A 13827-nucleotide genomic window follows, 5' to 3' on the forward strand; every position below is an offset into this window, starting at 1 on the left:
TTATGCCTTTAAGGACGCAGTTCTCAACCAAATTCAAATTCTCTGCCTTGACCAGTTGACCCTTGATATATACTTTGCGCTCCATTTATATCGAAACGAAAATAATTGACTGATTAATAATAATTAACAAAAACAAAGAAACAAAAGGTCAATTTCTTAAACCGATTGGCTTCTTCATCTACTTTTACACCCTTTCTCCGAATGACATAAAATACCTCTCTTGTCCTACAATTTGCCAGATTTATCAGCACCGTCTCGATGAAGGAAACGTTTGTGCATGAGCTAAATCTCGGAGAAAATCGGTGGTTTCCACTCCAACAAAATTGAGGTGCGTAGCAAGAACAGAAATTACTTCAGGTATGTCGACGAGACCCAGAGTAGCACATAGGTTATCAATGACGTTGTCACCTCGAAACTCCTTGGTCCTTTCAGTAGAGGTGGAACCACAGACACCATCAAGAAGGTTCCCAAGAGCCACGACAAAGCAAATGATCCAGCACTGCACCAAAGCAAACACTTCAATCAAACCTTTTGCACTATTGCCACATTTTCAGGTTTGGACGCAGGGACTCGAAACACAGACTTAAAATTTGGAGGGAAAACTTTGGTAGGGTTTTTCAAGAGCGCCGATGACCATAAAGTATAATAAAGAACAGTTTCAGTTGCCCTATATGGGGAAAATCATACAGAGCCATACAAAATACGGTGATTAAACAGAAATTATCTACGTACCTGTAGAGAAAAGCTCGTAACTTGCTCTTAAGCCTGTCATATACAAAGTAAATGGTAGCCAACAAGGAAAGGGCTACTTGAAGAGTCGGACCTTCTTCGGTTGGAAATAGAACAGTGAGAGCTGCAAGCACTACAAATGCAATTGACGTTTTTATAATGAATTTTGTGGACGGAGTTCGGAACCTATTTCTCACAGCCTGCACAACACGGGACTGATTAACTTCCCTGTACTTTTTCTTAAAGTCAATTTTTGGATTCTTCCTGTCGTAGAACTGCTGCATGATTATTTTATCATGGGCTGATTCAATTGCATCCACACTTGGTTTGTGACCTGCATACTGTCGGATAAGGAAGTTCCTTGCACCCTGAATCTCATCTTCCGAAGCATCCCTGCTTATTCCAAGTCGTTTGTATGGGTCCCTCACATTAATCCTAGGAAAGATAGCTTTACTTGCAAAGGCAGTGAAGAAGAAAACAGTTCAGAGAAATAAAGATGCTGATTCGTTACAATCTCTAAAAGTGAATCAGGTCAATGGTAATTTATCAAATTAAGAGGGTTGAACAAAATACATCTAACCTAACCAAGCTACTGGTGTTAAAACTCCTACAAATACACCTAACTGTTTTGGTTCAACTTGGTTACGAAGTTTAGACACGTCAAAGGCTGTAATCAAATGCACCAGCTGAACGGTTGTTAAGAATCCTTCATGTTAAGTTCTACATTCCAATTTTCTTAGTTTTGTGTAATAAGGACCAGTCTGTTCAAGCTTGAAGGAAGTTATACACAAGCACTCATACATATTCAACAACATCCAAAAGTAAATGACAATACAACAGCCCCCAGAAAAATAAGATGAAAATTACCAGTTGGTTCATTGGACATATCACCATAGGATGCATCCATGGAAAACTTGATCAGATGTGTTTTCCGCGCGCTCAACCCTTGTGCAAAACCAGTCCAATAACTTCTGCTTGATTTTAGAAAGAAAATAAATAAACAAACCAAGCTGCCAACCACACTTTATCTAATAACTCATACTGCCATTGCTGTACCTTTCCACACGAAGTAGCTCATTCTTTCCTGCAGGCTTCCAACGGTGAGGAAAATTTGAAACCTGCCCACGTAGTGAACCAGAACTGCATGCTGGAATTTGGAAGCAGCATCTGGAGGGACTACCAGTCAGTACCGAAACAGAAGTCATATGGCGAGTACTCTCTGCCGAAAAAAAGAAACAGAATCAAATATACTGCATCAAGAAAAATGGTTCATTTCTGGATAACCACTGAATCATTATAACTGACAATTTATGGTGATATTCCGGAGCACAAACCCAACAAGGCAATGCCAGGAAAATGCAATTGAATCCCAATTGGCTGCCCAAATCCCAATTTTCTTGACTTGTGATGGTTTTACTTGGAACTGAAATTTGCAGTAAATTCGAGAGAAGTTGACTTGTGGGTTTTTAACAACTGCAAAGTTAATCCATTTCTTTTGTTTTTATGAAGAAATTGGACTCACAGACTACGATAGTTCTGAGCCGGCAAAGAAACTTAGAGCAGAAAAAAGGGTGAAAAAAATTGAGAAAAAATTTAGCATACCTGATGGCGGATGGTGAAAGATGAAGGGGCTGGAGATGGCGGTGTTGATTGGGTTTTGGCGGTGGAATGTGGCTGCAGCAACAGCGTCGTCGCCGTCTGCAGCGGATAGGAGAGACGCGGAGAGAGGAGAAGAGAAGGCTAAACGGGCTAAAACCCTCCTAATCCTTCCGCGCTGCCGAAAACCAAGGAAGGTGCTAGACTGCAAGTCGCTTTGGCTTGTTGTGTGCGTACAAAATTAATTATTAAACGAGAGACCATCAAATCCGTTGTAGTCTAGTTGGTCAGGATATTCGGCTCTCACCCGAAAGACCCGGGTTCAAGTCCCGGCAACGGAATGTAACGTTTTTTAACCCTTTTTTTATCTTTTTTTTTATTTTTTTAAGGGAGTTTATAAATGTAAAAAGTAACAACTTCAGTGTCTTGCCCTCCTTTCCGACTTGCTCCAATGGAGCCAAGGTCGAAACGATTAAGAAAAAAAAATTTAGATTTAGTCCATTTTCCGACATTTAAGACATCAAAGAATTTAGCTTATACACATGCAAGGAAGATGCACAAAATGGAAGATGAGTTTTTCCTCCTTTTAACCCCACACGATGTGAAAGTCTCGTGCATGGTTTTGAATGAGGAAGATACTCAGACTAGTTCAAAAATCGCAACTTCGTATATTCTGTCTCGAAAGTTCGGTTGATTCAAACAATGGCAATTTTAATAGAATGGTTTTCTGGAAGCATTAAGCGTCCGCAAATAGCTGTAAACCATAAAAAGAGTTCGTTTACAAAGGCGTCGGGCACCTGTAAATGAAATATTTGATATTATATTTTCATCATGTACAAACTGATACTGTCATTCCCAAAGTATTAGAAAGCGGATTCAGTTACGAGAAATCTGAAGCTGTCGACCAACTGTGAACACCATCATACAATCTGGGAACGCATAATGCATCTCGGACGTGCACGACAGACTTCCATTTAAACAGTCACAGACACAAGATACAGAATACTTACATGTTTTCACAGTACCAGATTATTCTGTACAAACTTAACATATACAACTGTACAATTGTTGAGCCGGGCCAACTGACGTCTACAAACAGTATTTGCCGCTTTCACCAGCTGTTGAAATGCCATCATCCAACTGCCGAAAGAAAACCAAAACGGTGAACCAAGAAATACATTTCAACCGGCAGATGAAAGCAATTGACAAGCATTGTTGATGATCATCTCAAAGATGGGATATAACAATGCATTTGTTTGCCCATGTGTACAAAAACATGATATTGCTAAAAGAGTACCTTATTTGCAATGTAATCACGACGACTGGAAAAGAGTCACAGTGGCAATGTAACCATTCTTCATCACCTGTTGATTATCAACATAATATTTATTAGCAATCCCGTGCACAACCATAACACACAGGTGGAATAAACCCAACTTGGGCGATAAAATATCAACTTTAATTACAACGTTGCACAACAAAGGAAGCCTGCATAAAATATCAACTTCAATTACAACATGCTTTTCCCCATTATTGCAAAGGGGATAGAAAAAATAAGCAACAACGATTCAAGCATTCATCAACTCACCTCAAATGCAGCATTTTGATAACCATATACAAAAGTAGATCCAAACGGATTGCTTGTAGAACCTTGAGTCTGGATAGCAGCTCGGCCACAGTCCCCGAGGAATTCCTACAAAAAGTAATCTTTTGTTACTATCATCACCCCAATCAGGATGAACATACACCGAAAGGAATACATTGATGAAAGATGCTATAAATGAGAAAGTCGCCACTGTCGGAGAACAATGGAAAAAAGTACATACGTAACAGTTTGAGAAACGGCCAAGAGAAAGCTTACCTTCACTTGCTCCCACTTTGTGCTTGCTGTAATCCTATGTTTGCAGTTATTTACATCCTGATAAGAACCCCCTACTGCAAGGATTAATTAATGTCATATCAGTTTGTGAATTGTGAGTCGCAGATCCAACTGGAAACTTCGAATCAGAAATGGACTTACAATCAGAAGCAAATATGACAAAATTGCACTTTATGTACGAGTTGAAATCTGCATGGCCAGGATAGTTTGTATGCAAAACAAACTTCTTGATTTTATGAGTCTGGAGACAAACAAAAAGAAAAGTGATCTGTGAACTTCCGAATACAAACATTACCATGGAAAACATCATGATTGTATATTAACAACCAGAAATAAGTCAATACCTGCCCATCAAATAAAATGTCCAAACCACGGGTAAAGTAATTGTAGAAATAATCACCACAAAGAGTTGTCCGTGGGCGCGTGTCCAAGCCAGAATGAATAACCATTTGGTCTACCTACAAAGCAAACAGAATCAACAATCATCAACGTGATAAAATGCAATCAGAAAAGCATACACTGCTTAGACATGACATCAGCAGTACCCTGCTTTTGATGTATCCCACAAGGACGACCCAATTCAGTCCAAACATCCTGTAAAATAGGAAGGTATTAAACAGGACAGACAACAGAGCAATGGTAGAAATGCCCAGCCATAAACAAAGACTAACTAGAACTCATTGCAGGAGAACAACACTTGCCTGAGGTGATGCACCAAAAGGAATATTCTGACCACCAACAGTAAAGTATAATTCTTCCCCTAGCTGGGTAAAATAAAAACTGAACTGAATCACATCCAAGAACTACAGTCGCCAATGTCAAACAACTTCACTGACAGAATTTACTTCAGTAACATAAGGGGCCAATAGTAAACCACTAAGGAAGCAACAAAGCAAAAGCCTTTGATCCTTCTTCAAATCCTGATTTAAATTCTCCATGAAGCCCCTCATTCTAATAGAAAATAAACAAACCATTGAAATGCTGCCGTGAAGATGGAGAAAGAAGTCCAACCTTAACATGCACCTCTTCCATATAGAGGCTGCCAACAGGTAGTGGAGGAGCGGAAGCCTTATCCATTAAGGACCCCACACCAACTTTTTTATCTGTAGAACTATCGTATATGGAGACGCGGCATGTCACTGGTGTGGTTCCATCTGGAAACTCTAATGGTAATTCCGCTTTAATAATCAAAAGCAAATAAAGATCAAGTAATTAGTGCTTGCAAACTCTTTGAAGCAAGAAACTATTAAGTAAACACTGTCAGTAAAATACCTTCTCTATCATGGCAGCAATCTGTATACTGGCTCGGAATTGGAAAAGCAAAGGAAAGCCCCTACCATAGTCATGATTGGAAAATACATTAAACAGATTCCAATTTGTAAGATGATTCATAAGTAGATAAAAATAAAGAAATATAAAGATCAAGTTAAATTTACTTACTGGGTAAAACAGAGTGTAGACACCTCTATCCTTGTCATAAATTCCAGGGAAAGTTGGCCCAAATAGTGCATATACAGCTACAAAAGTTGCTAGAGTGGATGGTCCCCTGAAAGTAGAGACAAAATTCAATAGTATGCCCCATTGTATATAATAGAAAGTCTCAAGTAAAGTAACTCACCCAATCAAAGAATTGGCATAGCGCATTTGAAGTCGTTTTATATCAAATATTTCAACAAGGCGTAGCCTCTGCACCAAAATTTCAAATCAACCAGCCATATCATAACAGGAGGAAGTTATAGATATTACAACCCAACAGGAATACCAATCATGTACAAATTCACCAGTCATTTTAAATAGGATAGCCCAGATACGACAATCAAAAGCATAGCCGTATAACACACTAAAGAAAATAATAGCTGAAGATAATGGCTATCTGCCAGTGTTTCATGGACCACCCATGGCATTCCACTTCTACATCCCACAGGCATTTTTCTTTTGTACCAAATACCAATGAAGGTAACTTTCAACACAAGCTATTAGCTACTACAACCATTAATATAACAAAATCCGGTCAAGTATTTGTGCATTTTCTTTAAATAGTAACAATTTTAATTGATGAGTAAATACCACAAGCCACAGTTCCATGGCCAATACTTAATAGATGCATAATCCTCGGGATCATATATTTATGCGGAGTCAGAGCAAACAAAACATCGCAACCTATGTGAAAACAAATTTTTGATACGCAAAGAAACAAGGCACGTGCACCAAAGAGAACAAATTAGGCGTAGCAAAAACAAACCTGTGACCAAGGATCAAAGCGAAGATGAAAACCATGATCTGGAAAGCTGATAACGATATCCAACTTAAGGGGCTCCTGCATGGGAGAAGAACGGTAATCACTTCTCGTTACAACTTCTGGTTATTTAAGTACATGCACTTTACGAATCATTTAGCCATTTGTTTCATTCCGTGAAACATGTACATACGTCCAAGATTAAAAAAAAAAAAAAAAAAAAGGGAAATCCTACAAAATATGCGTCTACGTTATACTACACAGGCCATAATGATATACAACTTAGTAAACTGATCCAACCTCATCATAATACTTCACATGGACAACGTCGTAAATGTTAGGCTCCTGCTCTATCTGAGCAAATGCTTCGCATATCGGCATTCCTGTAACAAACAATTCAATCAATGATTCAACTCCGAAAATTCACCAAGCTGCAGTTCTAACACCAACGAATTTATTTCAAAAACGAACACATGCAAAATCGAATCATCCATATCCAATCTCTACACCATCAACTTGACTCTAAAATCCCAAAAAAAAAAAAAACAACTCCTCAAATTTAACCAAGATTTAACCTACACAGTTATCAATCAGCTGACAAATATGGTAAAGTTTAAATTTTTACAGAGATGAATCGCTCGCAAATAATTCAATTCAAATTTCAATTTCGCAAATAATTCAATTCAAATTTCAATTTCACAAATAATTCTTACTCTTAGGTCGAAGAAACGAACAATTTCGAATCAGTTCCACAATTATCAAGGAAAAATTGAGAAATTAACTGGCGATTACCGATTGTGAAGGGTCCGATTCCGAGGCCGGGTCGTAGATCGAGGACGATGGCGCCCATGGCGGTGCCTTCGCAGCGGCGTCGAGGTCTCTGCAACATAACTACTGGTTCGAGAAGATGACGGGATTAGGCGACGATGGTGGACTCCGTTACTTTCGCGAAAGGAACCGCACAGGTGTTGAATGCTTAAATACGCGAAAAACGCTTCGATGTGAATGCTTTGCCTCGCTGCGTACGAAACGTCCCCGCTCAGCATTATTGGGCCCGGTATCTCCCGTGCTCGGTTCGTCTATTTTTTTTTTCTTTTTTCTTTTTTCCTCGTTAATATTTTGTGGTTTTTTTTCCCCAACTATTTTGTGTTTTTGTTAGAATAATATAGTTTTTCTTTTACATTTGTCAAAATAAGTGGGAACTAACCAGTGTTAAAATATTTGCGAAATTGTTGATATTTTTGTCAAAATATTTGAAAGTTAAGGATCAATATGAAAATGTGGGGTGAAATGCAAACTTCAACCTATATCAGCAAGATATAGAAAATTTAATAAATATCGATATTTACCGATTCCCCACATAATTTTTTTCAAAACTCATTGCAGATAGCGAACATTTGAATTTTTTATGAGAATTTTTTTTCGAATTTCGACTAAATTTGAATGAGTTGATATACCTACTACATTGCAAATTTCCGTGAAGGCAACCAATATCTACATATTCATTTATATTTTCATAAATTTGCATATCGATATTTAAACACTAGAGTTATCTATCTATACTTCTTATTAATGAAATAATCTTTCAATCTCTTTATCAACCAAAAACTAAGAAGTAAATATTTATTATACCATTTCATGTATAACTAAATGTAAAATATCAAAAATAAAACATAAAAATTAAAGTAATTTCGCACAACAAAAAATTTACATTTTTTTCTTCCGTCACTAATAAGCATGTCTTTAATTTATTAAAATAAAAATAAAACCCCTTTCTCCACTCCCACCTTTTCCTCTCTCACCCTCCTTCACATTTCACACCCCCCCCCCCCCCAAATTCTCTATCTTCCATACATTTTTTTTTTCTTTTGAAATCTTTTATATTCACAAACACAGTGTGTGGGCTTCATCTAAGTTAATATTATGATTGGAAGATAGCTATTGATTTTTTATTTGGTGACAATTGAAATTTGGAGATGTAGATCAAATTTAGAATCTCGAGTGCAAATTAAATGATCTTAACTACTTGAGATACAAGTTGTTGATTTTTTTTTTTAAAGTTTCTATCTATTTATGATGGAGATAACAAAATTTTTAACTTGGAACATTTCTAACATTAGAAGAGAAAGAAGAGTTAGAGAATCGACATTTTAAGTTAAAATATGATTTGATTCTAAAATAAAAATGTGAGTGCGACGCAAGACCAAACAAATGACTTTGCCGAGCAAGATCCCATTTTGTCATGTTTGAACTAGGGTGATTATCCCTATTGCGCAGGTGCCTCTCTATTGGTTTCTTCAATTCCTCCTTTTCACGTTGTTGCCATGGCCAGGTAAAATATCACATGGCTTTAAGTGGTTAGTTTAGGCTATCTCCAACCAAAGGAGGAACAAGGGTCCATGTTTAACCCTATAGCCTTGCAAGAAATTATATTTTAATGAACAACAGACCATATTTTATACCATCTCCAACTGAGAGGGCTAAAGGGTCATAGGCCAAACATAGCTCTTTGACAAAAAAATTCATCTCCAATTGAGGGGGCCAAAAGGCCATAGGCCAAACATAACCCCCTCAATAATTTATTATTTTAATTGAATTAATATGGTTAATTAAACTAAACTACCATATTAAATAAGACTTTCAGACATATTTTGAGTGCCGCTTGCCACAATAACGAAGAAAGCGTGGTATTCTTGCACTTGCCACAAAGTCAATCTTGACATTATGATGCTAAAGGGTTGGGCTGGAAGGCCCAGCTGGAAATGGCCAGCTAGCTAGCCTGATTTGGGGGTTTTCACCTAGCCACCGTCTCTTTGATCTAGCCTTCTGTTGGAGACAGTTTTCGTGTCATTCCGATCTATTTTTAGCCCTATGACCATTTGACTGGGTCGGTTGGAGATGGCCTTAGTCTTAGGTCAGGCATGCCCAATGATGGGGTTGGACAGGGAAAAATAAACTTGTTATTATATGTATGTGGCAGTCCAATAAACACAAGCAACATGGAAAACTTGTCTGACTGCCTAAAGCAACTTAATCGCTAACTTAAAAAATAAAATAATAATTAATAATTAAAAAAAAACAAAAAACAAAAAAACTCAATGGCTACTTTTTAAACCTCAATTGTTACTAGCATATGGGCATACACAAAGTGTGTGAGAAAATTTTTTATTTTTGTTTTTGAAATAGAAGGAGAGAGGAAGAGAGTGATAGAGAATGGGGGAGTGGGAAGTTTTTTGTTTTTTTTTTTTTTTAATTAGAGATATGTTAGGATTACATGTGGGTGAGGCTTTGAAAAAGAAAAAAGAAAAAAAAGACAGTAAATTTGGTTATGTGAAATTACATTTATGCGAAAGAGAGTGATAGAGAATGTGGGGTTAGGAAGTTTTTTTTTTTTTGTATTTTTTAATAGAGATATGTTATGATTATATGTAGGTGAGGCTTTGAAAAAAAAAAAAAAAAGCAAAATTTGGTTGTGTGAAATTACATTTCTGCCCCATATTTCTTATTTATGTTTTGTTTTAATTAGATGGGTTAAATTGGTAATTTCATAGGGTTTTGGTTGACAATGAGTGTTTTATTAATTAATAGAGTAGAGATACTAGTTTAAGTAGTAGTGATGTTGTCGAAAAAACTTATGGCTCGTTTGAATATATTTTTAAAATAATTGCAATTTTGGTAAAAAAAAATTTGGAATCAATCTTTAATAAAAATACAAATAAATCCTGAAAAAGCATTTAAAGTGCTTCCTAGAAGAATCACATAACTAGTGTTTCTTGCAGAAAGCATTTAAAGTGTTTTTGGAGCCCAAAAATATTTTATCTAAAAGCGCTTTTAACTATTTTAAAAGCATATCCAAACGAGCTATTAACCCGATTCTAGCCCTGCCAATAATGGGACTGCGCTAACAAACAAAAAAACAAAATTGGTCAGAATATGTATGCGGTTGTTCAATAAACACAAGCCACGTGAAAACTAGTCCGACTGTCTGAAGCAACTCAACGGTTGATTTTTTATTTTTTATTTTAGAAAAAAACCTATAGACTACCTTTTATAACCTCTATGGTTATACTAGTTTAGGTAGTGGAAATTATTGAAACATATAATTTCAATACAAATTTACTTTCTTTTATGAAATTGTTGGAGAATAATTTTTGTCATCAGTTAAGTATTCAAGCATTCATCACCTCCCACATTTAAAAACTCATGGCTACAAAGTGATTATAAGGTAAATAATATATTTGACTCCTCATTCCCTCACCACTTGAACGATCAAATTTTAAGAGATCAAATTCATGAATAATGACTTTTTGCGAGACTATAAAACTTTTGATCATTAAAAAAAAAAACTTTCACAAAAAGAGTGGACTGCCATAGCAAAGTCACTAATTGGTCCCCTTTAAGAAGAAAAGAAAGCAAAAGGTTTAAACCTATTTACCTATATTCACATTTAAGTTCCATGATGAGGGTCTTAAGGTTGTGTTTGGGTCTTCAATTCGGGCTTTGGTATCCAATTATGGCTCTAAGTTTGAGGTTCATATATTTGTTAGGTTTTTTGTCCATAGTTTGAATTTGATACCAATATAAATTATAGGATCATGTGCAATTACTTGGACCAAACAACCAACTAACAAACAATTTACACAAGAGATGCGCATAAAATAATGGTAGTCAAAACTCAAAAGTTTCTGCAAAGGATTGGCACTAAATTGAGAGACTCGCAATTTCTTACCCCAAGCAGTCAATGTACATAAAATAAATGAAATCGAACTCGTACGAAACACATTATTTAGTTATTAGTATTATATTCTAGATAACTTGCTAAGTTTGTTGTTTAAAGTATTGTAACACGTGTAATTGTATCACGTAATCATTTGATTATTACCCTATAAGAAAAGTTGACAATAATAAGTTGTACAAAATCAGGTTGGTAAAAATCAGCACCACGGTCCACCAAGTTAGGACACTATAAAAAATTTAACAAAAAATTTTCAGTATTATTTATTTTAATTAAAAATTATATTTTTATCCTAAAAAGTTAATAATGATACTATTTATTTTATTCTTTATTTTATCTTTATTCTTAAAACTTAAAATTTTCAAATATTTTTATTATTTTTTCTTCAAAAAAATCACATAATATATTTGTTGCTTGACATTGACCATAAAAAGTTATATTTGTTTGACTTTTTATGAACTAAATGAATTGTTTATTCTAACATGTGCTATCAAATGTCATTGTTTGTGACAGAGAGTGAAAGGGTGTTTCATCACTAAGAACAATTATGTACGAGTACGAGAGTTGTTAAAAAAATATAAGAAAAATTAATGAAAAGAGTTTGAAAATTTTGAGTTTTACCGATAATGACAAAATAAAAGATAAAATAAAGGGTTTTTTAGATATAGACTCTTACAACTCTTATTTCCTAGACAAAAACCACCTAGTTATAAACATCTAAACAAAACCCAAATTTAAAAATGACTGCCAAGTATAGAAGTAATTGACTTATTATTACAAAATATTTACAATTTGTACCACAATATTCAAAATATTGATTTTTTAGTGTAAAAATATGGTTTTTCATTAAAGTGACCAGTACCGGGAGCTTTTCGTTAAAATTTCCAAAAATATTGTCTTAAGTGATCAATTTCATGATTTAGAAATAATTCGCACAGAAAGTAAATAATTTTAAAACTTTTATATGGCCACCACTCAAAATCACAAAAATAAAAAATCTTAAGATAAATCTATCACAAAGACGACAGACGTGACAGACCTATCATCAATGCCTCACATAAAACCATCGCAAAGAAACAAGGGAGTTTTAACGAAAAGCCTACGGTATTGTTCATTTTAACGAAAAACCACATTTTTACACTAAAAAGTCAATCCTGGTACTATTTACTTTATCCTTTATTTTATCCTTATTATTAAAGCTCAAAGCTTTCAAGCTACTTTCATTAGTTTTCTAAAAATCAATGCCATGCAAATCATTGATGTGACAGAAACAAATTGTCGAAGCAACACATAAATCTACTAAATACATAAAAAAAAAACCTAAACTAAACCGACTACGGATTCACAAAGAAGACCGGGTATAGAGGCGTTGGTAGCAGGGCACGTGACCCGCAGTTTTATCAAGGACAATAAACAGAGGCTGCAACGGAGATCCCAGAGCCAAATTCACCGTTGTCGCCCGCTACAAACCCATAGTTTCTGTCGGCCTGGAACAAAGGATAAGATTTGAGCAGATTGAGGTAAGTGGAACAGCTAAGTTAGTACAGAGCCGACGCCAATGTATTTTAAGCTGTTGTTAATCGTCACACAGGTTATTTTGGACTTATAGGTTAGTTAACTATGTATTAACTCGATTTACTTTTTAAATACAACAATATTGAGAGAATTTGTGTTAAACCTAGGGGTAAGCACTTGGAATCGAAAACCAAAACTGAAAAACGAAACCAAATCAAACCGCACAAAACGGTTTGATTTTGCAGTTTTGAAACGGTTTCGGTTTGAAACCGAACCATAGTGTAAGAAAGCGGTTTGGTATCGGTTTTGACTTTTGAAAACCACACCAAAATCGAACCGCACCACAAATATTTAAAAGATATTTTATTAAATATCCAAATGAGATGAATATTGTTTCTAGTTAAACCAAACTTTAGCATTCAATCTACAAAATATAATTGCAAGAGTAAAACTACAAAGCAGTCCAATGAAGTGATCAAGTTAAAGTTGAAAACTTACGTTTGGGAAGTAACTGCACAACACTTATCAACTTAATTTGCCGCAAAAGAATGGGGAGCAATGTAATTCTCATGGCCAAAGCTAAAGCAACAATTACTATCCACCTTGTTAGCGTAGTACTCATCAACCTTATCTTAGGTTGTTACATATTTGATTTACTCACTTACGTTGTAATATCAGATTATGATGGGTATTTTATAATCCTGTTACAACTCTTTGTATAGTTGATAGACATGTATCTATATATATACAACAAATGAAGGAATGAAATATCGTCACTTCCACAAATATCTCTGCATTAGTTTTCTACGTTTCTTGCTGTAAACCTACAACAGTGTTTCTACATTTGTTGCACTTCTACACACGTAGAAATAGCTTTGCTTGTTGAACTCGTGATTTTAAATTTCCTATTCTAATTCTTCCTTTGATTCTTTGAAACTGCTCAATTGTAAATGTGAATATTTGATAGTTTACATCCAGGAAATGTTTGACAATATTTGAAATAAGGTTTAGGGGGAGATGGAGATTGGAGATTGGAGATTGGTTACTCTCATCTCCAGTGCCAGAACATACCCACAACCTCAAACTGAAAGGACATACACCTAACATCTAACAATCAGGTGCCACCGGTATAGATAT

The 13827-nt window shown here is 35.5% G+C and overlaps 2 protein-coding genes and 1 non-coding gene across 6 annotated transcripts; 1 reads left to right on the forward strand and 2 right to left on the reverse strand.

Moving 5' to 3' along the window:
• Positions 1-92: 92 nt before the first annotated feature.
• Positions 93-2520, reverse strand: LOC103930969 (protein CHAPERONE-LIKE PROTEIN OF POR1, chloroplastic-like). 4 transcript variants are annotated; one of them, XM_048588937.1, is made up of 6 exons: positions 2332-2520; positions 2064-2152; positions 1786-1948; positions 1597-1703; positions 733-1177; positions 93-499 (listed from the first exon to the last, which is right to left on the reverse strand). In XM_048588937.1, exons 3-6 carry the CDS (start codon positions 1932-1934, stop codon positions 349-351), a joined length of 852 nt encoding a protein of 283 aa, XP_048444894.1. In that variant the 5' UTR covers positions 1935-1948; positions 2064-2152; positions 2332-2520; the 3' UTR covers positions 93-348. The 4 variants fall into 4 exon arrangements, with proteins under 4 accessions (XP_048444894.1, XP_048444892.1, XP_048444899.1 ...); XM_048588935.1 differs by having other exon boundaries at positions 2035-2152; XM_048588942.1 differs by having other exon boundaries at positions 2035-2202.
• A 73-nt stretch (positions 2521-2593) lies between these two features.
• TRNAE-CUC lies at positions 2594-2666 on the forward strand. The gene has a single exon. It is a non-coding gene; the product is annotated as a tRNA-Glu (tRNA).
• Positions 2667-3125: 459 nt separating this feature from the next.
• LOC103930970 (PHAF1 protein At3g51130) lies at positions 3126-7391 on the reverse strand. The gene is made up of 15 exons (XM_048588927.1): positions 7233-7391; positions 6741-6823; positions 6447-6521; positions 5823-5890; positions 5645-5750; positions 5477-5537; positions 5216-5382; positions 4906-4968; positions 4750-4798; positions 4549-4661; positions 4346-4445; positions 4187-4260; positions 3914-4018; positions 3623-3689; positions 3126-3465 (listed from the first exon to the last, which is right to left on the reverse strand). Exons 1-14 carry the CDS (start codon positions 7327-7329, stop codon positions 3639-3641), a joined length of 1212 nt encoding a protein of 403 aa, XP_048444884.1. The 5' UTR covers positions 7330-7391; the 3' UTR covers positions 3126-3465; positions 3623-3638.
• Positions 7392-13827: the final 6436 nt, after the last annotated feature.

This window comes from the organism of the source record quoted next, unplaced genomic scaffold (genome assembly GCF_019419815.1).
Source record: "Pyrus x bretschneideri cultivar Hongxiangsu unplaced genomic scaffold, Pyrus_bretschneideri_v1 Contig1, whole genome shotgun sequence".
In the NCBI taxonomy this organism is placed as follows: domain Eukaryota; kingdom Viridiplantae; phylum Streptophyta; class Magnoliopsida; order Rosales; family Rosaceae; genus Pyrus; species Pyrus x bretschneideri.

Bases quoted from the DNA above. Each gene is read 5' to 3' on its own strand.
- LOC103930969 (XM_048588937.1), bottom strand. From the start codon at position 1,934: ATGACTTCTGTTTCGGTACTGACTGGTAGTCCCTCCAGATGCTGCTTC. The intron at 1,178-1,596 runs GTAATTTTCATC...TTGCAAGTAAAG, and splicing joins TATGTCCAATGAACCAACTG to CTATCTTTCCTAGGATTAAT. The intron at 500-732 runs GTACGTAGATAA...GCTTTGGTGCAG, and splicing joins TTACGAGCTTTTCTCTACAG to TGCTGGATCATTTGCTTTGT.
- LOC103930970 (XM_048588927.1), bottom strand. From the start codon at position 7,329: ATGTTGCAGAGACCTCGACGCCGCTGCGAAGGCACCGCCATGGGCGCC. The intron at 6,824-7,232 runs GTAATCGCCAGT...TGTTTGTTACAG, and splicing joins AATCGGACCCTTCACAATCG to GAATGCCGATATGCGAAGCA. The intron at 4,446-4,548 runs GTATTGACTTAT...GTTTGTCTCCAG, and splicing joins ACATTTTATTTGATGGGCAG to ACTCATAAAATCAAGAAGTT.